Source organism: Barbatula barbatula (assembly GCF_947034865.1).
Source record: "Barbatula barbatula genome assembly, chromosome: 3".
Lineage (NCBI taxonomy): Eukaryota > Metazoa > Chordata > Actinopteri > Cypriniformes > Nemacheilidae > Barbatula > Barbatula barbatula.
The window spans coordinates 30071635-30096350 of NC_136764.1; the positions used below are offsets into that span (position 1 = coordinate 30071635).

The 24716-nt window shown below is 40.1% G+C and overlaps 1 protein-coding gene across 1 annotated transcript in view; it reads left to right on the forward strand.

Moving 5' to 3' along the window:
• The first annotated feature begins 952 nt into the window (after positions 1–952).
• Positions 953–24716, forward strand: part of abcf3 (ATP-binding cassette, sub-family F (GCN20), member 3) — a 51457-nt gene continuing 27693 nt past the window's right edge. Inside the window, exons 1-4 of the mRNA XM_079453003.1 lie at positions 953–1071; positions 1638–1779; positions 9313–9389; positions 18492–18547. Coding sequence (XP_079309129.1) covers positions 972–1071; positions 1638–1779; positions 9313–9389; positions 18492–18547 — 375 coding nt within the window. The 5' untranslated portion in view covers positions 953–971. The remainder of the gene's footprint in view (positions 1072–1637; positions 1780–9312; positions 9390–18491; positions 18548–24716) is intronic.

The window sequence follows — 24716 nt, forward strand, 5'->3', positions numbered from 1 at the left end:
AACAGACCACTATCCAGCAACAGGTTCTTAACTGTGGACGACGACACAACCGAACAACCATCAAAGGATGTCCGATTTTTCTACCGGAAGTTCAATGCAACGTGAAGTTACGGCCAGCATGGCATAAGAATAAGTTTCAACAAATAAACACTCAGCAATGCAAATGTCTTTACATTGATATAAAAATTATAATTATGCCTATTCTCGTATTTTAATTTCAGAAACTACAATTTCTCTAAAACCCTGCAAGCACTGCAGTTTCTATTTTTGTCACCAATTATTAAAATGACGATTCACTGCTGTTCCGACATTTTGTGCTGCCCTTTCACGTAAGTTTAAAAAGGATATTGATGAAAGTTGTAGTTTTTGCAAAAAGAAGCCAGAAACAGCTGTTCATTTATTTTGGCACTGCCCTTATGTATCTTTTTTTTGGCAAAATGTACTTTGTTTCATTGTTGGAAATGTTGATGAAAATGTTACATTACTGTGGAAAATTGTTCTACTAGGTATTGTAAACTAAAAAGATAAACAACCACGCACTTATGTTAATAATTTTTTTATTTTAATGGCTAAATTCCACATTCATAAATGCAAATTTTCAGGGAAAAAGCCGTGTTTTGTTGCATTTGAAAATGAAGTGAAGCTTTATATTGAGACAATATTGCCCTCGAAGAAACAAAAAGCTATTAAAATTCTGCAAGCATGTACACTCTTTAAAGTATTCCTATAATACTGACTGTACCTCCCCCTAGCTTTTGAAATGTACTGTATTTCTATTGTCTGTTTTGATACTTTCTTCAATTAAAAAGGTTTTTTTTTTTAAATAAATAAAAAAATCATGCGCGTCTAGGTATAATACAAGTCTATGCAGCGGGAGACCTAAGTAGCGTGAACCATTGAAACGCTTGCGAATGCGGCATCTAGTTATTTATATCTATGCGTGTGCACGTGTTGGTGGCGCGTCTGTGCGCATGCGCTCTGTTTCCGGTTTGTCTGTGATGGCGGCGTATGTGGACATACTGAAGTGCGAGTTTCCTCAGATCGACTCTGAAGTCTTCGATTATATCACTGGTACTGTACAATTACACCTCACATACACTAACACTCATTATTCAACCTTATGTGCGGTGTTATGGTAAAGTCGTGCGCGTGTGACGGATATGTTTCACATGAAATGAAGAGAACTGCTGATGTGTTAAGCGTGCTAACGCGAAAACAGTTGAATGAGTTTCTTTACTGTTACTGTTAGTTAACATCACAGCTACAGACCATAACAAGTAATACAAATACTGCTTGTGTCCATGCATGTGAAATAAAGATACAGTAAGATAATGTACTGCGACCTCTGTGAAACTATATGATCCTATCTAAACATTCATATAGGCCTATATAGGCATTATACAGCAGGTCGCGTGATTGATGAGATCTGAGAGAGATATGACGGAACGTTATAGATTATTGATGTCATCTTTCCATTCAAAACAAATACCACGGAGTAAACGTGCATTTACAACCTGCATGCTTGGTGAATAAAGTTCACCGCAGAAATGTATGCACGTTTTTTACAAGTTGTCTTTAAGAGTAATTGTCCTCATAGATACAAAAAAGGTCTACACATGATGTGTGTTATTCTGCAGGCGTGTTAGACAGTGGCGGCTCCGAGTTTGAGGATGCTGAGGAAGTGTTTGATGCCATCGGTGGCGTTCTTCAAGAGTTCGGTGATAAAAATGAAGATGACATACGGGAGATCTGCTTCCAGATGTTCAGCACACTTCATCTGTAAGTAACAATGGTCCAACATGGTGTTTCTCACAGGGTTTTGCCACATGTCATTTAAGTCCTTTTCACACAGGGATCCTGAAAAGTACATGGAGAAGGTGTCCAGGAATTTGTCTCGGGACATTAGATACTGTTCATAATACTGTACACAAGTGTGTGTGTGTGAGAGAGTGTGTGAGTGCAAAACACCATTTACAAGCAACGGGCATTCTTACTGACTAGACATAAGAACATAAACATTTGTCTGTAATTCTTATTTCATGTCTGACAACAGAAACATTCAATATATTAATTAATATTAACAACAATGTCTTTATTGGGAATTCGGTTGTATTCAAATAAAGCAAGTTCCGAGTGTAAATGACATCACAAACATGCTAATTACCACGTAACGCCACCTTGCACCAAAGTTAAGGGGAATAATAGATTATGATGAATCCTATGGAAGTAGAACCTCTCTGTCAAAATGACGGACAATAGAAAAGTGTAGCGCAACATCTGGATGAGAAGGCTGCTCTTTTTGCTGTAACAATGTCCCCTGCTGTAGAGAATATACTGTCACTGGGGACAGGTGTTGCTGGTACTCCAACAAAGCATTTAGCCAACTTGGCTACATGGGGAAACAGGCTCTCATTAGCCTGTCACCATGCAAGTGGATTTGACTCCAATGGAAGTGTCAGCACTCCCTGGTAACGCTCCACCTACTCTTTCACCTTTCAAGACGGAGACTTGGGCGCTCAGCTGCTCTGGAAATAAGTTTCCAAACAGTTCAGAGATTGGTGCTCTTTTGGCTGGAGAATCGCTACAGCTGGATGTGGATGCCTCTTCTGACTGCGCCTCTGAGGCCTGGACCTAACAAAGAAACAGTCACAAAATAGTTACTAATTGCAATTCATATATGCCAAAATAAGAGGATCAAAAACTTCGAGATGATAATTTCTGATCTAAGTTTTTGTTTAATTTTGGAATGCAAAAATAAAAAACAATACCTGTGGGGGATGGTATTCCAGAATCTTCAATCAGGCTGTTAAAGATGTTGCTGCACATTATCTCATCCAGGAAGGGCAGAGATTTAAAATGTTGGTCAAGTGAAGTGCTCATAAGAAGAAGCTGCCTAAGTCTTGTGTCAGAGTCTGGGTATCTATTGATGAAGTTAGACACAATAGCAGATTTGACATATTTCACAATTGCTTTATTTGTGTCACTCACTTTCATAGATTCCAGGACGGTGTGTTTCAGTGGCATTATCATTGAATCTTGGCATCTGTTCAGTGGTTAACAGAGATGTTACAGTTGTTTGTGGTTTTAGAACCAGAACGATGTCCTCAGCTACTTGAACATCTTCATCAGACAGAGTAACAATGTCCTCATAACATTCCTGTATGCAAATGTGGAGAAAACATCAGCCCTTCTGTTCAAGATAGCGCTCAAGCATGTAATAGCTTGAGTTCCGCCTGGTGGGGGCATCCTGAATCAACTTGTGTGGAGGCAGTTGGAGCAACTCTTGTCTGTCCTTGAGCAGAGCAACAGCTGTAGTGCTACGATGGAAGTTGTCAAAAGTGACAATCTTTCTCAATCTTCCCAAACGCCGCGACATCTGATTTGCGACATGCGTTTAATATGCGATTCTTTTTTTAAGCACCTTATCTTCTTTATTATTTAATAAAGAAAATCGATGCAATATTGTACAGATTAACCATAAACAATAGGCCAGGCTATCATGTAATAATTATCATGACATAAAGCACTGACAAATAAACCTGGTGTAACATCACAGAAACAGTTTACAACAAATGCAGATTACATGAATATAAAACAAAACTGGCTTAACCACACTCAAGAATTTGATGATGCAGAGTCACTGTTATAAACTTGTGATAAACATGTTGACTGCACTTTAACACTGTCTGTGCATTTACTAGACAATCTTTAAATAAGTAAAAATATAAACAAATAATATATGTATTATCCTATATATTGTCTTTTATCATTGTGTAAGTGCTGCATGACCTTAGTAGTCTTTCCCCTTGAGGTAGCATTAATGTTAGCACACACAATACCGCGTTGTCCAACATAAATGTCTCATGGTTCAAATACAGACGCGTGGCAAGCACCCTGAAATAGAGCGCAAAGCATAGAAGTGTTTCTTGTCACACAAGTATGTTTTGTGAAACAAGACAGATGGTGTGCATTTTGTCTACAACGTGATTTTCATTGATGTACTTTACTTGAAAACCAAAGTGTTCCCAAAAAGGAGATTTAAATGTGTCCGGAGGTTTTGCAATTTCAATATGTTGTGGAGATGCCATCCTGCCAATAATTCTTTACCACAGAGTGTGATCGATCACTACCAAGTCATGTGACATGCACTAAAAACGTAGCTCTTATTACTTGTTAAAAGTGTACTATTTTAATTAGATGTCAAAGAAGAAAATTATTTTTGTGAGAGAGGTAAAGTGACTGGATGTATGGCCAATGGAGTACATTTATTCATTTGGCAGACGCTTTTATCCAAAGAGTACAATAATGCAAATTCCCTTTACATTTTTAAAGGCAAGTTTATTTATATAGCACATTTCATACACAGTGGTAATTCAAAGTGCTTTACAAAAGAAGAAATTTAAATATCCATTTGACAGAACAGTGAAGAAATAAGAAAAAAATAATTAACCAGTTAAGAATGACAAATAAAATAAAATACAGATTAGAATAGAAAATAAAGTACCTTTACATTTAGTCATTTAGCAGACGCTTTTATCCAAAGCGACTTAAAGATGAGGAAACATTGGAAGCAACAAAATGGCAACAGGGAGCCAGGGTAACATGATGAAGAGCGGAGTTACATGCACTTTCTTCGGTTTATTGAAGACCACTCTTGCCGCCGCATTCTGGATCATCTGGAGAGGTTTGATTGTGCAAGCAGGAAGTCCAGCCAGACGCGCATTGCAATAACCCAGTTTGGACAAGACAAGAGCATTGACTAGGACTTGCGTAGAGTGCTCTGATAGGAGGGGTCTAATTTTCCTAATGTTGTAGAGGATGAATCTACAGGTCCGGGTGGTGCTGGCAACATGACTAGAGAGGTTAAGCCGATTATCAATTACCACCCCCAAGTTTCTGGCTGTGCTGGACAGTGTAATTGCTGATGAGCCTAGTTGAAGGGGTTGTGGTGAATCTTTGGGTTGGCTGGGATCACAAGCAGTTCTGTTTTTGCAAGGTTTAGCTGCAGGTGATGATCCTTCATCCAAAGTGAGATGTCACTCAGGCATGCCGTGATGTGAGCAGAGACTGTCGGATCGTCCGGTTGAAAGTACAGTACAAACAGTCGGACGTTCAGAGGCACAGTGCACATTCATTAAAGGCAAAATTAAACAAATGTGTTCTGAGTCTGGATTTGAATGTGACTACTGTTGGAACACATCTGATCTCTTCTGGAAGCTGGTTCCAGCTGCGGCTGGCATAATAGCTACAGTTGGTAATGTACACACAGCACCCCATATTGACAGAAAAACACAGAATTGTTGACATTTTTGCAGATTTATTAAAAAAGAAAAACTTAAATATCACATGGTCCTTAGTATTCAGACCCTTTGCTCAGTATTTAGTAGAAGCACCGTTTTGATCTAATACAGCCATGAGTCTTTTGGGGAAAGCTGCAACAAGTTTTTCCACACCTGGATTTGGGGATCCTTTGCCATTCCTCCTTGCAGATCCTCTCCAGTTCTGTCAGGTTGGATGGTAAACGTTGGAAGACAAACCTGATTGAGCATCTCTGAAAAGACCTGAAAATGTCAGGGCTCTGGCTGGGCCAAGTCAGGGCTCTGGCTGGGCCATTCAAGAACAGCTCTAGGAAGGGTTCTGGCCGTCCCAAACATCTTCCATTTAAGGATTATGGAGGCCACTGTGCTCTTAGGAACCTTAAGTGCAGCAGAAATGTTTAAGTGCAGCATGTGACATTTCAGTTTTTCTTTTTTAATAAATCTGCACAAATGCCAACAATTCTCTGTTTTTCTGTCAATATGGGGTGCTGTGTGTACATTTACAGGGAAATTTTCGGTGGCCGAATATTCGGTGCATCCCTAATAATAACCTCTCGCTTCTAAGTATGACCTGAACCATTTTAGGACTATCCCAGTCCTAAAGTTTTCCAGCCTGTCTAGAAGTATGTTGTGATCGACCGAGTCAAAGGCAGCACTGAGGTCAAGTAGAACCAGCACAGATAATTTGCCTGAATCAGTACTTAAGCGAATGTCATTTACTATCTTAATAAGTGCTGTCTCTGTGCTGTGATGCAGGCGGAACCCAGATTGAAAATTGTCAAAGTATCCGTTTGAGCTTAAGAATTTGTTCAGCTGGTTGAAGACAACTTTTTCAATGATCTTGCCTATGAAGGGAAGATTTGAGATTTTAGTTGTTTTATATGGTCTTATCCAGATTGCTCTTTTTCAGGAGGGGTTTGACAACAGCAGTTTTCAGGGAGTTTGGGAAACTTCCATAGAGAAGTAAGGCATTTACCACATCTAGGAGATCTGCTTCTAAACAGTTAAACACACTTTTGAAAAAAGATGTGGGAAGTACGTAAAGGGCGCAGGTTGATGTTTTAAGGTGTTGAACGGTTTCTTCCAAATTTTGGCCATCAATTTCTTCAAAATCAGACATAGTAACTACTTTCTCAGGTTATGGTGTGATCTGTCTGACCCCAGCGCTACTCAAGGATGTGCTGATCACCTTTCTAATGTTATTGATTTTCTCAGAGAAGAAAGAAGCAAACTCACTGCACTTTCTGTCTGAGAGGACTACAATATTTGTCTTCTGCCACAACCGCTCTGCTTTTCTGCATTGTCTTTTCATATTTTGCACTGCTGTTGAGTTTCTTTGGAGCAATATGATCAATTACACTTTTAACCTTCGAGTTAAAAGAATCACCAGAGTCAGCAGATATGCTTGGTGTTAAAGACGTGGCCTTCATAAATAGTAGACTAGTGTTCTCATTTAAGCATCTCTTGACAGACACAGATCTAACTTCAATGGCAGGGGAGATCAATATATCAAAGAAAATACAGAAATGATCAGACAGTGCTACATCCTTAATAACAATCGATGAAATGTTTAGACCCTTACTGATAAGTTAATCTAGAGTGTGTCCACGATTGTGTGTGGGTCCATGTACATGCTGAGTCAGGTCAAAAGTTTTTAAAACAGTTTAGATTTATTTTGCCATATTGTTTTCTGCATTATCTATGTGAATGTTAAAATCTCCGGCAATAGCAAAACAATCAAACTCTACCGAACTGTTATCAACAATTTCCTCAAAGTCCTCAGCAAAGTATTTTGGATGCCTGTAAATAGTGATAAGTAAAATGCGAGGAGCACCTTTTAAAACATTACCAAGATATTCAAAAGACAGGTTATTCCCAAATTATATTTGCTTACATTGATAGACATATTTAAGAGCAGCTACTCCCCCACCTCTCCTAACTGATCTGCAGACACTCATAAAAAGTAAGTCTGGTGTTATCAGAGGCTGTAATACGCTGTCCTGGTTCTCCTGGCTATTTTCCAGGAAGTCGTCCTTGGGTGCTGAATCTTGGAGCAGTTCTAATATGTCACAGTCTGTCTGTGTTGAGCTCGGTGGGCAGGGCTCAGCTGAGATGGTGTCCATGAACTGAGTGGTGTTATCATTGTGTGACGTGTCAACAGCATGTCCAACCAGGTGCTGAGGTGAAGACATGTGGTCATTCACACTGTGTTCGGGTGTGTGTGTGTGCCATTCTGGTTGAGTGGATTGGCAGAAGGATGACGGAGGGAGAAGTAGATATTGTTCTTAAGCACTCTTGAACCCAGTTTGTTTGGCTGGTGATCATTCTGTTGAAACAGTTGCCTCTGACTCCAGAAAAGATCGAAGTTGTCAATGGAGTTCACTCCTTTTATATTGCAGGTTTTTTGCAGCCATGTATTAAGCCCAAGCAAACGTGAAAACCTGTTCGTTCCTCTTGCTGGGAGTGGTCCACTAAAGAATGTTTGAACATTGTCTTTTTAGGGTTTCAAAAAGTTAATTGAAATCTTTTTTAAGAAGTTCTGACTGCTCTTTATGAATATCATTTTTCCCCACATGAATAATGAGTCGATTTGCAGTCTTATGTTTCATCAGATTGTTCTGAAGTTCCCTGTTTACATCAGAAGTTGTTGCTTGTGGAATGCAGCACGTAGTTGTATCCCTGCTACTAATGTTTCTGATTGTGGAGTCACCCACTATCAGAGTCCTGGGCTCGGCTGCGCTCTGAGCTGAGTGCCGCTGTCTGTTCGACCTTGAGCGCCTGTTAGCATCAGAGTTAGCTACTGGCTGATTTAGTCTGTGTTCGAACACATTAATCAAATTTAGGGATTCCTCATTCAATAATACTTCAAATATGTTCTCAGGATGTATAGGCGGTGTTCGGAGACCAGTGTTTGCAATCCTTGTCAGAGCCGTATTTTGGGTAGAGGATGCTACTGCAGCAATATGTGACAGTCTGATGCCTCTTGTGCCTTAAGGTCTCGCTCCCTCTTTATGCCATCGATTTGTAAGGGGATCTGCTTATTTCTCTACACTCAGAATAGCCTGTTGAGGAGTAGTAGACTCATGGGACTCACCGGCTGTGTGCTGAAGGCATCTATGACAGAGCTCTGTTTTGTGTTCCGTCTGGTTTGGTGGTCCAACAAGTAGCTTTGTTTGATTGCAGTCAAGAACTGCAATCCTTTGTAAACGTTTGTGGCAGTTTATGCAGCAAGTACAATCCAGAGAAGGCATTTTCTCTTATCCTTATGAGTGTAGACAGTTGTGTTTTCTCTTCCCGGAATGTAAGCTTTCAGTGGGAGGCTGGTCGAATAAAATAATTCAGACTTTTTGTAGTAATACAAGCGTTTGCGCACTGTGCTGATTCGCTGAAGTAAAAATTAGATAAAAGGAGATCAAATATAAAAGTGATTGAGTAAAGCGTGGAGCAGTAAGCATCAGGTCTGTGCAACAATGAATCAGGCAAAAAAAATGTTACTCATCCAGTTTTTGATATCAATTATTTCAATATTCAATGAAATTGCTGTGTTTCATGAGGCTTCGAAGAAATATAAAGTTACGTATAATCAGCATAACAGTGTGTCGCTAATCTAACTCTGTGTCGCTTTATTATATCTCATAGAGATAGCATGTATAACGCGAAGAACAAAGGCCCTTAGACTGACCCCTGTGGTACAACGTACTGGACATGCGTGTAGTTTATTGCTACATATTGAAATCGGTCGTATAAATAAGATCTAAAACATTTAAAAGCTATTCCCTTAATGTCGACATAATTTTTGAGTCTATGTAGGAGAATGCTGTGGTCAATGGTGTTGAATGCAGCTCTAAGGTCTAGCAGCACCAATAAGGAGATACAACCTCGGTCAGATGAGGTTTTTAAAAATGTATAACCAAAAGGTTTCTGCTTCAAGGTTAAACCATATTGGGATTATGGTCACATTATTAATGGTTGGTCATTATTTTTTTCTTGACAGGACAAAATGTAACTCTGGTCATCAGCAGGTGTTGTTGGAGAATCCAGTACAGCTATCCCAAGTGTCTGCAGATGCGGGTGAGATGACTTCATATACATTGCAACATCCCCTTTTCTATTTAGGTGTTACACTGAGGGGGTTCGACAGAAATTCGACTAGTACTGAGTAAATAAAACCACTTCATTCAACAAATATTCCTTTTTTATAAAATTAGTGCATATTATATAATTCCTCCAACAATAAACCAATATCCTGTAACAAACGGTCTAATTCTTTGAGTTGCTGGGACAAAATAATAAATGAAACTTAACGTCAAATGACCAGTCCTTAGATGGGCAGAGATGATGATGAGATGAGTCCAGAAGGTTATTTGAGAACGACGCAATGATATACTCCAAATGAAGGTGAGGTGAAGTTAGTCAATGCTACAGTGTGGTAACCCCCAGATCCCTATCTCTTGCTTCCCAGAGATATATAGTAGATTCTCCTGGCATAGTGCATTAGAGCACCACAAGAGTTGCATTGGTCCAATAATGATAATGGCCAATAATAAAAAGTCCTTTCTACCAAAAAAAATATATAACATCAGACATTATTTACTCCAAATACATCAATACAATATACAGTTTAACCAATACTCACTTTTGTGCACAAACTCTGAGAGTTCTCAGAAATGGACTTCCAACAGCTAGCGGTAGCATAAAAGTTAACCATGCGGTTTCCTTCTACCAAACTGACTGACTTGTTCATAGGTATTTCCAGGTTTATATCTGGTAGCCCTCTTGCACTAGTGCCCTCTAGCGGCTTGTAGTGGCATTACGTTAAACCCAACTACTCATTTTTATTCACATATCAGAGGAAAACAATAAAAAACGCAGGTAACGTTTTATACGGTTACAACATATATTGACATACTTGAAATACACTTAAAAAGAATTAATCTAGGAGTAGATGGCTCTAAATGTTTTGGGCGCTCAACTACTTTTATTAGGTTTTTAAATTTGTAAATCTATATTTATCTCGCCTTTCGTCCATTAACATTTGTGAATGGGAACAGAAATGTGAATGGGAACAGAAATGCGAATGCAATGCGAGCGCTTCTCTGTGGTGAAGGATTCCTAGAAAAGAAACAGAGAGGGAAATGCTTGGGGGGTTCACAACACACTGTAGTCAAAGCTTCTATTATGTGATTGATTTACAGTGGGGCAAAAAGTATTAGTCAGCCACCAATTGTGCAAGTTCTCCCACTTAAAAAGATGCAAATTAAAGAATTTATTTGCAAATAATAGTGGAAAATAAGTATTTGGTCACCTACAAATAGCAAGATTTCTGGCTCTCACAGACCTGTAACTTCTTCTTTGAGACGCTCCTCTCTCATCCACTCGCTACCTGTATTAATGGCACCTGTTTCAACTCGTTATCAGTATAAAAGACACCTGTCCACAACCTCAAACAGTCAGACTCCAAACTCCACTATGATTTTGCAATTGGTAAGCAGCTTGCTGTGAAGAAATCAACTGTGGGAGCAATTATTAGAAAATGGAAGACATACAAGACCACTGATAATCTCCCTCGATCTGGGGCTCCACGCAAGATCTCACCCCGTGGGGTCAAAGTGATCACATAAAATTAATTATAACATTATTCTTTCGTCTCAAAACAAACACTGCAAACTCATCACCTTTCGGTGACAATTCAAATTTTTGACATCAAAATAGGTCACCTACAAGATTTGCGGATATCCAATGAGAAATGTTTTATGGGTGGTGGGGGTATTTCTTGTAATATTTTCTTCACAGCTGAGCTAAACGTAATACCATAAATCAGCATAAAATAAGTAGCATTATAATCCACCATTTATGTCCCATGAATGCTTCTTTACTGAAACATCAAACTAATTGTCCATCAGTGCCCAGTGTTTTCCATTCGTTGATTGGACTATGGCGGCCCGCTCAGGGCCTCTCTCTCACATGAGTGAACTAATTAAAATGTGGCAAGTGTTTTCGGTATGCCTTCCTCTGTGTACTTGCCTTTAAACATTCACCAGTCACAGATGTTTATCCCAGAAATGACAGCTGATGGAGTTTATCATGACTTAACGAAAGGTTAGCAGAGTTTCCCGCAGCTCTCGCCTCCCTACGGTGGGGTGTGCATGCACGCATGTTCTGTAGTAGTGACTCTATGTAACAGCAACAGTGTGCTCTCGTATTTCTTATTTGCTATAGGCGATCTACTACTAGACGATAAAGCTATCACTCGCATTTAAAATAAAAGCACTGATAATACAACAACACATTGATGAGAGTAAAGGCTGTGCGTTACATGAGACCAGCAAGAAGGCTAATATTGCCAAAATGATGCCGCGTTTATAAGTCAGGATTATGACATGCTTAATGTCTCATGGATGCAACGTTCAGGGAAGCGTGTGTTCTACCCTTGACTGAGTCCTGTATAATACTTTATGTTTAACAACGGATTTTCGTATGTGATATACTTAAGGATATGTTTCACCCTCAGCAAATAACAATTTAAGACACAAATCTTTAAGATATAACTAAAGACGATGTTTTAAATTTGAAAGAGCTCCAGCTCAAACCGCGCTCATAGCAAACAGGAAGTGACGCTCTGAATAACAAAGTTATTGGCTTGTAAAAAAGGGAGTCGACTCTGAATCACGCAAATGAGACATGACCTGAGACTGTGTATTTACTAGAAAAAGTCCCCGCTTACGTTTTGCTATGACTGCCGTGAAAACTTCACTCTCTTCCCCCAAACACTGTTGCTCGTTCGTGATGCGTCGGCATCATGTCTAGAACCTGTGTTCTACGTTGTGAAACGAAGTCCGTCTTATTTAAACTACCAAAGGAAGAAACGATGATTACAATTAATTTTGCAAATGACACCAATGGAGTATAAGCCCAGGGTTTTTCTTGCGTGCATCATTTCACTGAAGATTTCTTTAATAATCTTGCCACGACTGCAGGATAAACGACTATCCTTGAAAGAGGGGGAAATACCAACTTTATTTGGAACGTTTGACACTTTGTTTTTGTCTTAACTTCAATAAATATTTTTGTACCCTATGTCTGTGTTCAGCAAATGCATATAACGCTAACATTAACATGTGCCGATATTTCTGTGTTATAACAATTTGTTTATCTAGCTATGAATTTGGCTAAGTCAAATGTTCAATCTATTAACTCTCAAAGTATTTATTTAGCAGCTCGCTGAAATACAGCAAGCGAGTTCTTTAAGATTTCATAGGAAACATGTAGTCTGTCCTTAATCCACTTGCGTTCAGCCCTTCTACAAATCAGTCTGAGAGAACGAACATTATCAGTTAACCATGGTTTTGAAGCATGATTAAGGTTGTTTTTCTTTTCCCTGATTGGAGCAACAGCATTTAGAACATTAGAGCAGATAGAATTAAACAAGTTCAAATGATCATCAGCATCTAAGAAGCCTAATGATGGGAACCATGGGTTGATTCACAGTTAAACCAGGATATAGAGCCATAAAATTCTCCTTAGCACATTCTTTAAAAAATCTAGTTTTCCGTGGAGAAGTATGAAGTTTGTGTGTAGAAGCATTAAGAGGCAGAGAGAACAGAATCGGAAAATGATCCGACAAGCCAGTATTACTAATGCTAATGTCTGTTACATGTAAACCATGTGATAAAATTAAATCTAGAGTATGACCCTGAATATGAGTGTGACCAGACACCCACTGGTCCAGGTCAAGGTAGGCAATAAGGTTCAGAAACTCTTTAGAGAGTAGCTTAGTGTCACAGCATACATGAATGTTGAAGTACAATTTTATCATATCTCATAACAAGATCCCCCACAAACTCAGCAAATTCATTAAAAAAATCCTTATTTAGCAGAGGCGGACGATAGATCAAGGCAAATACCTGAGAGTTTATTGATGTAGGTTGTACTTCAAAAGTACGACAAGTGCTAGTTGTTAGACCGCGGCATGGAAATTGTTTTTTAAACAGTGACGCTAGTCCCCCTCCACGGCCAGATAGCCGCGGTGAATTAAGGAATAAACAATCCTGCGGGACTAGTTCAGTGAAAGGATTTAAATCATCCGGCTTAATCCATGTCTCAGTAATAAATAAGATGTCCAAGTCCTGCGTCGTGAAGAAATTGTTTATTAAAAATGTCTTGTTAACCACTGACCGGGCGTTGATCAAGGCCACTTTGAGCGGCGGTACAGCTTTCTCCTGCTGTGTTGTTTGAGTTAGTGGAGAAATTTGAGATGGTTCACTCCACGACGTCGAAAGCTGGGGGAGATGATGCGCGAAAGTACGGATGAGGGGCATCCAGCAACAGGTTGAAGCCACCGATGGGAAGGGAAAGACCATGCAAAGGCACCGGCAAGGCGGCGCTCGCAGGTTAGCGCAGGACCAACACACATAGGCGAAAAGGCCGCGCACGACACTTTAAACGAGCAGCAATACCGCCACGCTTCCTCCAACGTCGTCGTCTCCATGGAAGATCAGCGGAAAACCAGCGCTGTTGTGCAGGGAGGTGCTGGTACTCAAATGGGGGAAACCGGCAAAAATCCTCAAGGTCACCCTTGATTGAGTCCATAGCCATGCGTATGTTTAATAGTGTTTGACGATCATATACAATTGTTAATTGGATATTACAGTCCGTAGTTAGTAGCGATAAACATAAAAACAGACATAAAACCACAGGATTTAAGAGCGAGGAAAAGGGCAGCAGACGGCAGGCCACATACAACGGCACCATCCTCAATGCTCACTGTCCTCACAATGTACAAAACGTAAATAGACAGCCGGCAGCCCCCTCACAGGCGACAAACCATAACTAAAAGGCAGGCCTGGTCCGCTCTCACTGACAGTCCAGTCGCCCGTCCAATAATGCTCCCAATCTCCTCCCTGATACGAGGCCTCGAATCCCGGCTCTCGTCCCACCTACCTCACTACACCCTTATTTTAATCTGTCAAAATTACTAGGAGTCTCTTTTTGCTGTCACGGATTTCTTGAGGACGAACGATTTGATATATGAGATTTTTTAAATGAAGCTAAACACAGAGGAGTTCAGGAAACGTCATTTATCTGTGGATTACAGCGCTGGATCGTTTCAAATCCGTTCACAGCAAGACAGACGACAGGCTCTACAGTTGTTTTTTACGTTATACAGTGGGGAAAATAAGTATTTGACACATCAGCATTTTTATCAGTAAGGGGATTTCTAAGTGGGCTATTGACACAAATTTTCCACTAGATGTAGCCATCAAGCCAAATATTGAATTCATACAAAGATATCAGAACATTTAAGTACACAAGTTGAGTCATAATAAACAAAGTGAAATGACAAAGGAAATAAGTATTGAACACACTTTATTTAATACTTTGTAGAGAAGCCTTTGTTGGTGATACAGCTTCTAGATGCTTCTTGTATGGAGAGACCAGTCGTCTGCATTGCTCAGGAGTGGTTCGGGCCCATTGTTCCACACAAATGGTCTTTAAATCTTGAAGGTTCCTTGGGCCATTTTTATAAATTTTGATCATCAGTTCTCTCCATAGATTTTCTAAGGGATTTAGGTCAGGTGAATGACTGGGCCATTCAAGCAGCTTGATTTTCTTTCTTTGAAACCGCTTCATTGTGTCCTTGGCCTTATGTTTGGGATCATTGTCTTGCTGAAATGTCCACCCTCTTTTCATTTTCAGCTTTCTGGTAGATGGCAGCAGATTTTAATCCAGAATGTCCCGGTACATTTCTCCACTCATCCTGCCTTCAATAATATGAAGTCTGCCACTGCCCCTTGCTGAAAAGCAGCCCCAAACCATGATGCTCCCAAACTTAACTGTTGGTATGGTGTTCTTGGGGTGGTGGGCAGTGCCATTTCTTCTCCAAACATGGTGTGTAGAATGACAGTTCAATTTTGCTTTCATTTCACCATACTATAGTCTCCCAAAAATCCACAGGCTTCTTCAAATGCTCTTTCTCAAACTTTAACCGAGGCTCCACATGCTTTTTGTTCAGTAATGGAGCGTGGTGAGCGTGCATGGATGCCATGCCGGTACAGTGCATTGCATAGTTTTCTTTGAAACCTGCTGATGCAAGGTCTTCCTGAAGTTCTGCCCGAGTGGTTCTTGGCTCTTGGAGAATTCTCCTGATTATTCTTTGGACTCCTCGGACAGGGATCTTACGTGGCGCACCTGATCGTGGGCGGTTTATGGTGAACTGATGCTCTTTCCATTTCCGGATAATGGCCCCCACAGTGCTCACAGGAACATTCATCATTCTGGAAATGCTCCTATAACCATTCCCATCAAAATGCTTTTCAACGATAAATTTAGATTAGATTGGATTGGATTAGATGCAACTTTATTGTCATTACACATATACAAGTACAGTGTAACGAAATGTAGTTTAGGTCTAACCAGAAGTGCAATTAGCAAGTGCAGGATATACAGTTAGAATACATACAGAATACAATATTGAGAAAATATTATACATTTATGAAAAAAAAGTTACAGTAGGTATGTTCTATGAAAATATGACAGTATTGAACACGAAGATCTACAGAGAGTTCTTTGCTTTTACCCATCATGAAGTCTTTCCTGTGTGCATCCTAGGTAATGAGAAGCCTTTATAGTCCATCAATTAGGACTAAAGCAGCTGATATCAATTAGTACTGATAGGGGGCAGGGTTTCTCTGTCAATACTGATGTGAATACATACTCATGTGTTCAATACGTATTCCCTGTGTCATTTCCCTTTATTTACTATGACTTAAATGTTCTGATTTCTTTGTATGAATTAAATATTTGGCTTGATGGCTACATCTGGCTATTTGTGTCAATAGCCCACTTAGAAATCCCTGTACTGATAAAAATGCTGATGTGTCAAATACTTTTTTTTCCCCCACTGTAAAAAAGTATTTAGTCAGCCACCAATTGTGCAAGTTCTTCAACTTCAAAGGATGAGAGAGGCCTGTAATTTTCATCATAGGTACACTTCAACTATGAGAGACAGAATAACAAAAACAATCCAGAAAATCACATTGTCTGATCTTTAAATAATTTATTAGCATATTATGGTGGAAAATAAGTTTTTGGTCAATAACAAAAGTTCATCTCAATACTTTGTTATATACACTTTGTTTGCAATGACAGAGGTCAAAAGTTTCTGTAAGTCTCTACAAGGTTTAACACACTGTTGCTGGTAGTTTGGCCCATTCCTCCATGCAGATCTCCTCTAGAGCAGTGATGTTTTGGAGCTGTCGCTGGGCAACCCGGATTTTCAACTCCCTCCAAAGATTTATTCTATGGGATTGAGATCTGGAGACTGGCTAGGTCACTCCAGGACCTTGAAATGCTTCTTACGAAGCCACTCCTTCGTTGCCCGGCCGGTGTGTTTCAAATCATTGTCATGCTGAAAGACCCAGCCACGTTTCATCTTCAAAAACCTTGCTGATGGAAGGAGGTTTTTACTCAAAATCTCACGGTACGTGGCCCCATTTATTCTTTCCTTTACACGGATCAGTCGTCCTGGTCCCTTTACAGGAAAACAGTCCCAAAGCATGATGTTTCCACCCCCATGCTTCACAGTAGGTATGGTGTTCTTTGGATGCAACCCAGCATTTTTTCTCCTCCAAACACGACAAGTTGAGTTTTGATCAAAAAGTCTGGCACTGCAGGATTTGAGTCCCTGGTGGCATAAGTGTGTTACTGATGGTAGCCTTTGTTACTTTGATCCCAGCTCTCTGCAGGTCATTCACTAGGTCCCCCGCGTGGTTCTGGGATGTTTTCTCACCGTTCTTGTGATCATTTTGACCCCACGGGGTGAGATCTTGCGTGGAGCCCCAGATCGAGGGAGATTATCAGTGGTCTTGTATGTCTTCCATTTTCTAATAATTGCTCCCACAGTTGATTTCTTCACACCAAGCTGCTTACCAATTGCAAAATCATAGTGGAGTTTGGAGTCTGACTGTTTGAGGTTGTGGACAGGTGTCTTTTATACTGATAACGAGTTGAAACAGGTGCCATTAATACAGGTAGAGAGTGGATGAGAGAGGAGCCTCTTAAAGAAGAAGTTACAGGTGTGAAAGTTTTTTGTAGGTGAGCAAATACTTATTTTCCACCCTAATTAGCAAATAAATTCTAAAAACAATCAGACAATAGGATTTTCTGGATAGTTGAAGTGTACCTATGATGAAAATTACAGGCCTCTCATCTTTGGAGAACTTGCACAATTGGTGGTTGACTAAATACTTTTTTGCCCCACTGTACATGTGTTGTGAATATGAGAAAAAAAGTGTCCTTAATACACAATAAAATCATCGTAAGAACGAAACGGCACGAGACATTTCATTTTGCTTTAAATTAAATGTATACTTTTTGACAAAACTGTTTTTCTATTTAGCACCAATCAATAACAAGCTTCTCTGTAGACTCTGCCTCTTTAAATAAGCAGAACCTAATCTGCTGTCATCAAGTAACTTATTTGTCAGTATCGGTAATGCAGTTATTTTAGGGGAATGTGAATAATTGCATTGCAGGCTGATTTAAGGCGTGTCCCTACATTTTCTACTTGCGCTCCTAAAAATTTTAGTCAAGGGCTACAGTGTTCCTAGCAAAAAAGTTGGTCAGGAGCCCTGCAAGTTAATATTTTTGTCATCTGGTTCAAATGAAGCAGGCTTTTATCATGGCAAGTCGTCGCGCAATCGCTTTTGAGTTACAGTGTGTTTGACAGTAGCTTCACTCAAACAGTGAAATAGTAAGATACAGACAAATCCACAAGTGTCACGCTTGTAGCATGTTAAATTGTGCAACTCATTCACTCAGAAACGTAGAACAAGCAGAGGACATATTTAAATAGTAGAATTCCGCTTTCATGGGGATCTAGATCAATGGACTCAATGCAGCCGGAAAAACAAGTTTTAATTGCCAAAACGAAATAATTGGTTAACCTCACACACGACCAAGCACAACGACAAACGCACTTCAAACAAGCGACTCAGCCAAACTGTATCGCACATGTGCAACACTATTGCATTTATTCGTAGCACAGACCGATTTCTTTATAGCACATGCGACATAGCAGCACTGTACAGTTTCAAATGTAGATTAAGAATTATTGCCCCAGACTCGAGCAAGATTTCAAAATGAATCCTTGATTTCTCTCTTTTTCTTCATCAGCCTCACCTGCTGAAGATGTTCATGGTATATGGATGATAAGGAGGAACCAGAGTACAGTAAGGCTGTTTACATACATCTATATATTACAACAAATGAAATCCACCATGCACACACATGGATTTCGAACGTTTCTCTAAAGCAATAAATAAATGCTTTCAAAAGCACTTGTGTCTTTGAGTACTTTATGTTCTTCAAACCTGAATGACATTTTCTCCGGCATAACTCAATAGAAGTCGATTTCATGTCTGAGAAATGTCTCTCTCTCTCTCTCTCTCTCTCTCTCTCTCTCTCTCTGTGTCTGTCTCACTCTCTCGGTGTCTCTCTCTCGGTGTCTGTCTCTCGGTGTCTGTCTCTCTCTCTCTCTCTCTCTGTCTCTCTCTCTCTCTCTCTCTCTCTCTGTCTCTCTCTCTCTCTCTGTCTCTCTCTCTCTCTCTCTCTCTCTCTCTCTGTCTCTCTCTCTCTGTCTCTCTCTCTCGGTGTCTCTCTCTCTCTCTCTCTCTCTCTCTCTCTCTCTCTCTCTCTCAAGATTCAAGTTTCAAGATTCAAAAAAGCTTTATTGGCATGATAAAAAGTGTTTTACATTGCCAAAGCAGGAAGATTAAATATAAACATTCTGTATAAAATAAAATAAGAGTATCCTATATAAGAAACAATATGTACACATCAATACAGACATAAAAGTGCGAAGTATTGACAAAAGTTCTTAGTGAAAGTGACAGGATCCTGTCATAAGTGTCAGTTTGTGTGTGTTGTGTCAGTGTTGTGTGTGTGTTGTGTCTGTGTTGTGTCAGTGTTGTGTCAGTGTTGTGTCAGTGTTGTGTGTGTTGTGTTGTGTCAGTGTTGTGTGTTTTGTGTCAGTGTTGTGTGTGTGTTGTGTCTGTGTTGTGTCTGTGTTGTGTCAGTGTTGTGTCAGTGTTGTGTCAGTGTTGTGTGTGTTGTGTTGTGTGTGTGTTGTGTTGTGTTGTGTCAGTGTTGTGTGTGTTGTGTTGTGTCTGTGTTGTGCTGGTTGTTGCTCTTCTGTCGTGACAGGACTTGATGTATCTCGCCGTCAGGTTTGAGCTGATGGGCTTTTCTCCCAGTATGTATGAGATCTTGTCCTGTTGTTGAAACTGGTTGAAGTCTTTGTGGAAGTTTGTGAACTGGGGGAAGAATGTTTCTCTGATGTCCGTATAGTTTGGACACGAGGTTAAGAAGTGCAGCTCTGTTTCCACTTGTCTCTGTGTGCAGTGTGGACACAGTCGCTCTTCTCTTGGAGTCCATGTCTGTCTGTGTCGGCCCGTCTCCACAGTGAGCTTGTGTTCACTGAGTCTGTACATGGTCAACACTTTTCTTAGTTTAGGGTCTGATACGCTTTTGAGGTATTCTGCCGCTTTATATTCTCTGTTTAATGACCGATAGCATTCAAGTTTACTTTGCTGAGCTGTTGCTTCTGTCCAGTGTTTGAGATATTTTTCTTTTTGTGTTTTATCATTTGGTTAATTCTGGCTGGAGTTTGGGGTTCAGTTGGACACGTTTGGGGTTTTAGAGTTAGTTCTGAGATCAGTTGGATGAGACAACTTTTCTCTGGGTTCAGCTCCTGATGACGTAAGGTTTTGTGATGGAGTGATTCTGTATCGCTGTTCTTAAGGTGGTTATAGAATTTAATCGCTCTTTTTTGTATTTTAATTATTAGAGGATATAGTCCTAATTCTGCTCTGCAGGCGTTGTTTGGGGTTTTGCGTTGTACCCGTAGAATGTTTTTACACATTTCTGTTTGCAGGGTCTCAGTTGGGTGTTTGTCCCATTTGGTGAACTCTTGGTTGGTGAGGGGACCCCAAACCTCACATCCATAAAGTGCTATTGGTTCTATAACGGATTGGATTATTATAAGCCAAATTCCAGCTGGGATGTGGATTTTTATATTCCTTTTGATAGCGTAAAAAGCTCTTCGTGCCTTGTCTCTCAGGTCGTTCACTGCCTTGTTTAAGTTTCCGGTGTTACTGATGTTTATACCGAGATATGTGTAGTTTTGGGTTTGCTCTAAAGGCACGTTGTTGAGTTTAAAGTTGTGATGTTGGTTTTGTCGACTATGCCTTTTCTGGAATATCATAACTTTGGTCTTTTTAAGGTTCACTGATAGCGCCCATGTTTGACAGAAAGTGTGCAGGATGTCTAGATGTTGCTGTAGACACTCTTTTGTGGGTGACAGCAGCACCAGATCATCTGCAAACAGAAGGCATTTCACTTCAGTGTCTAGTAGGATGGGACCGGGTGCTGGTGACTGTTCTAAAGCCCGAGCTAATTCATTAATGTAGATGTTAAATAGAGTAGGACTCAGACTACAGCCCTGTCTTACTCCACGACTCTGGGAGAGGAAGTCTGTGTGCTTGTTGCCTATTTTAACTTCAAATTTGTTATCCGTGTACATTGATTTGATGATGTCGTAGGTTTTTCCTCCAATGCCGCATTGAATAAGCTGAAAGAAAAGCCCCTCATGCCAGATTGAGTCAAAAGCTTTTTTAAAGTCAACAAAGCATGAAAAGAGTTTTCCTTTATTTTGGTTAATTTCTTGGTCGATTAGAGTATGAAGGGTATAAATATGATCTGATGTGCGGTATTTTGGTTGGAAACCGATTTGGCATTTTCTCCGAATGTTTCTGTCATTTAGAAAGTTGGTGAGTCGGCTGTTTAGAATTAGGGATGCTCCGATCCACCTTTTTTGCTTCCGATTCCGATACCTGAGATTCAGTATTGGCCGATACCGAGTCCCGATCCGATACTAAGGTAAAAATTTTAAAGTGCACAATTACTTAATAAACTATGTGCATTGCTGTGCAAGACATCAGGATCGACTTAACATAAATTTCCTGACCCCGTAAAACAAAATAACAAACTAATGATTAACAAATTTAGTAAATAGTTTATTAAACCAGCACCGGTGCAAAACAAATGACAAATGAAACAAAAGTGTTCACTATCTTTGGACAAAAGACATTCAAAATTATAGTGCAACAACAGCTTCACTAGCTTGATAAACGGGTATAAATAAATGGAAACAAAATCTCTTAATAATTTTTAAGAAAGTGCAAAAATAATTTAAAAATCAATTCGCAATAAAGCAGCTGAAATTGAGCAAAAAAATAATCGCTTTACTGCTTTAGATATTCAAAATAACAGGAATCAGATCTTTTTAATGCTTTAGTCACTAAAGCAAAGTCCACTTAACTAAACCAAAGTTTAGTGAAAATAAAATGTAACATCCAACACAGAAACAGATGAATAAAACACTAGCTTCCCTAGCTTAGTAAAACTGCACATGTTTGTTGCATTTAACGTGGCATTTTGTGGCACAAAATTCTCATCCAACCAGTGTGTGGTTAAACTTAAAAGCGACACGGGGGACAAGTCGCAGCTCCAGATATCTGTTGTAAAACTCACCGCATTGACATCTTTAATTTTTTCGGATATGTGTTTGCAGACTTTTCGGTACAGTTCAAGGTAGAGTTAAATATTTACGCTTCGGCGTGTCGTACTGCGGCTCCAGGTGGTTTATAAGGAGTCTGAAGCCATTATTCGCAATGACGGACAGCGGTTGCCCATCCATAACAATGAAAGCGGTGGAACTTATTGGCGTAGCTGTTGTAAAATAACTCCAAATGACAGATATTTTGGCTCGCTCCATGCTGTTCGCTGCTATATGTTCACTTGTTCACGTGCACTACGTACAGAGCACGTTGCTAGCGTATGATGTCGCACGTTGCTAGCGTATGATGTCGCACGTTGCTAGCGTATGATGTCGCACGTTGCTAGCGTATGATGTCGCACGTTGCTAGCGTATGATGTCACACGTTGCGCAAAGCACAGCCGCCCACGAGAGAGTTTAAGCGCCGGTGTCTCCATGAACTTTTACATCGTCTAGCACAAATTTTATGTCTTATCGGGTATCGGTGACAAATTGCACCGATACCCGATCTAGAATTTTATTACGTATCGACGCCGATACCCGATACAAATATCGGATCGGAGCATCCCTATTTAGAATGTTACAGAAGAGTTTACCTAAGTTGCTGTTTACGCATATTCCGCGGTAGTTATTTGGGTCGAATTTGTCTCCGCTTTTATGGATTGGGGTAATAAGACCTCGGTTCCAGATGCTGGGGAATATTCCTGTATTGAGGATGGTGTTTAACAGTTTGAGGATGGCAAGTTTGAATTTTTGATCCGTGTTTTTAATCATCTCATTAAGAATGCCATCAATTCCGCTTGCTTTTCTGGATTTAAGTTTGCATATATTATCGCATAGTTCCTCTAGTGTAATTTGGTAATCTAAAGGGTTTGGTAATCTTTAATAGTTGATTCTAGGGTGCTTAGTTTGTCTTCAAGGGTAGTTTGTTCGTGGTTGTTGTTTATATTACTAAAGAGGTTAGAGAAGTGGTTTATCCATACATCTCTGTTCTGAATGGGTAGTTCTTCATGGTGAGATTTATTAAGTGCGTTCCAATGTTCCCAGAAGCGGTTAGTTTCTAGAGATTGTTCAATTGCTCTTAGCTGATTTTGTATATCTTGTTTCTTTTTTGTCCTTAGGGTGTCTTTATATTCTTTAAGTTTTTCATGGTAGAGTTGGCGTGTGTTTACATTATCCGCATCTCTGTGTTTCCGATTTGACAGAATTCGTACTTCTTTTCTAAGGTTTTTACACTCATTGTCGAACCATTTCTCATTGGCAGGTCTCTTTTTTGTTTTCGTATTTTTTGATTTTAGGTTGGCTTGTGTTGCAGATATTGTAAATATTTTGTTAATTCTGTCTACTGCTAAGTTTACGCCTTCGTTATTGTGTGGAAATGGCGTATCTAGGAATTTATTAAGTAGGTTTTGAATGTTTGGTTCACATATTACGCTTTGGTATATATCTTCACTATTTTGTTTCCATCTGTATGCGTGTTTAAGGCTATGGAGTTGAGTTTGATTTGGTGCCTCAGTGTTAGGTTTAGATCTGTTTAGGTAAAGAGTAATTTTACTGTGGTCTGATAAGGGGGTTAGTGTGCTAACTGTAAACGCTCTGAGAGAATTTGGATTTAGATCGGTGATGAAGTAGTCTACTGAACTGTTACCCATCTTGGAACTATAAGTATACCTACCATATGAGTCTCCTCGCAGTCTGCCGTTGACTATGTACAGACCCAGTGTACGACACAGATGGAGAAGTTGTAATCCGTTTTTGTTTGTAGTTTTGTCATAGTTGAGTCTTTTTGTTTGCGTAGGTGGAGGAAAGACGTCTGCTCCTGGAATGTGTTTGTCTCCCTGGGAGTGAAGTGTGTCTGATTCTTCACCGGTCCTGGCATTCAGGTCACCGCAGATCAGAACATTGCCCTGTGACTGGAAGTAGTTGATTTCTCCTTCTAGGGTTGTGAAGCTGTCTTCGATGAAGTACGGTGACTCTGCAGGCGGGATGTAGGTTGCACACAGGAAGATATTTTTCTCTGTAGAAGTAAGGGCCTTGTTTATTTCTAACCATGTATAGAACAGACCCGTTTTAATAGTTTTTATTGAGTGGGCGAGATCGGACTTATGCCAGATCAGCATTCCGCCTGAGTCTCTGCCTTGTGTGACTCCCGGTAGTTTGGTGGACGGGAGGATGAATTCTCTGTAGTTTGTAGGGCGACCCGTGGGTCTGTCTCCTCTGTTCCATGTCTCCTGTAGGATGATAATGTCTGAGTTTTTGGTTTCTGAGGTAAAGTCTATGTTTTTGCTTTTTAGACCAAAAGCAGATGACCTCAGGCCTTGAATATTCCAACATGATATAGTAAATGCTTTGTTATCCATAAGGTGTTATTTAAATTAGCGGGTTTTGTCTTAAGACAGTAGGTGTGAACAGATCAGGTTCAGCATCTGGTGGATGTCTTTCAGCTCGGCTGTCGGAGCTTGTGCGGATGTTGGTGTGGGGTTTCTGCTCACTGTCTGGGCATAGCTGAGGCTGCCCGGGGTCTGCTGCGTGTGCTGGGTGGTGGGTGTAGGCAGCAGGGATGATGTTCTCATCTGTTGACTGTTGCGATGGTAGGTGGGTGGTTGTGGTCTTTGGGTGTTTGTAGGTACTGTGTGGTTCATCCCTGTTCTAGGTGGATGCTGTCTTGCTCTGTTGTTTGAAGTTGTGGTGTTGGTGCTGCGGTTTAGAGTAACATCTTTTAGTCTCTTTGCAAAGACAGGGACAGTTGCTCTGTACAGGTGCACATGGTCATAAAGGCATGT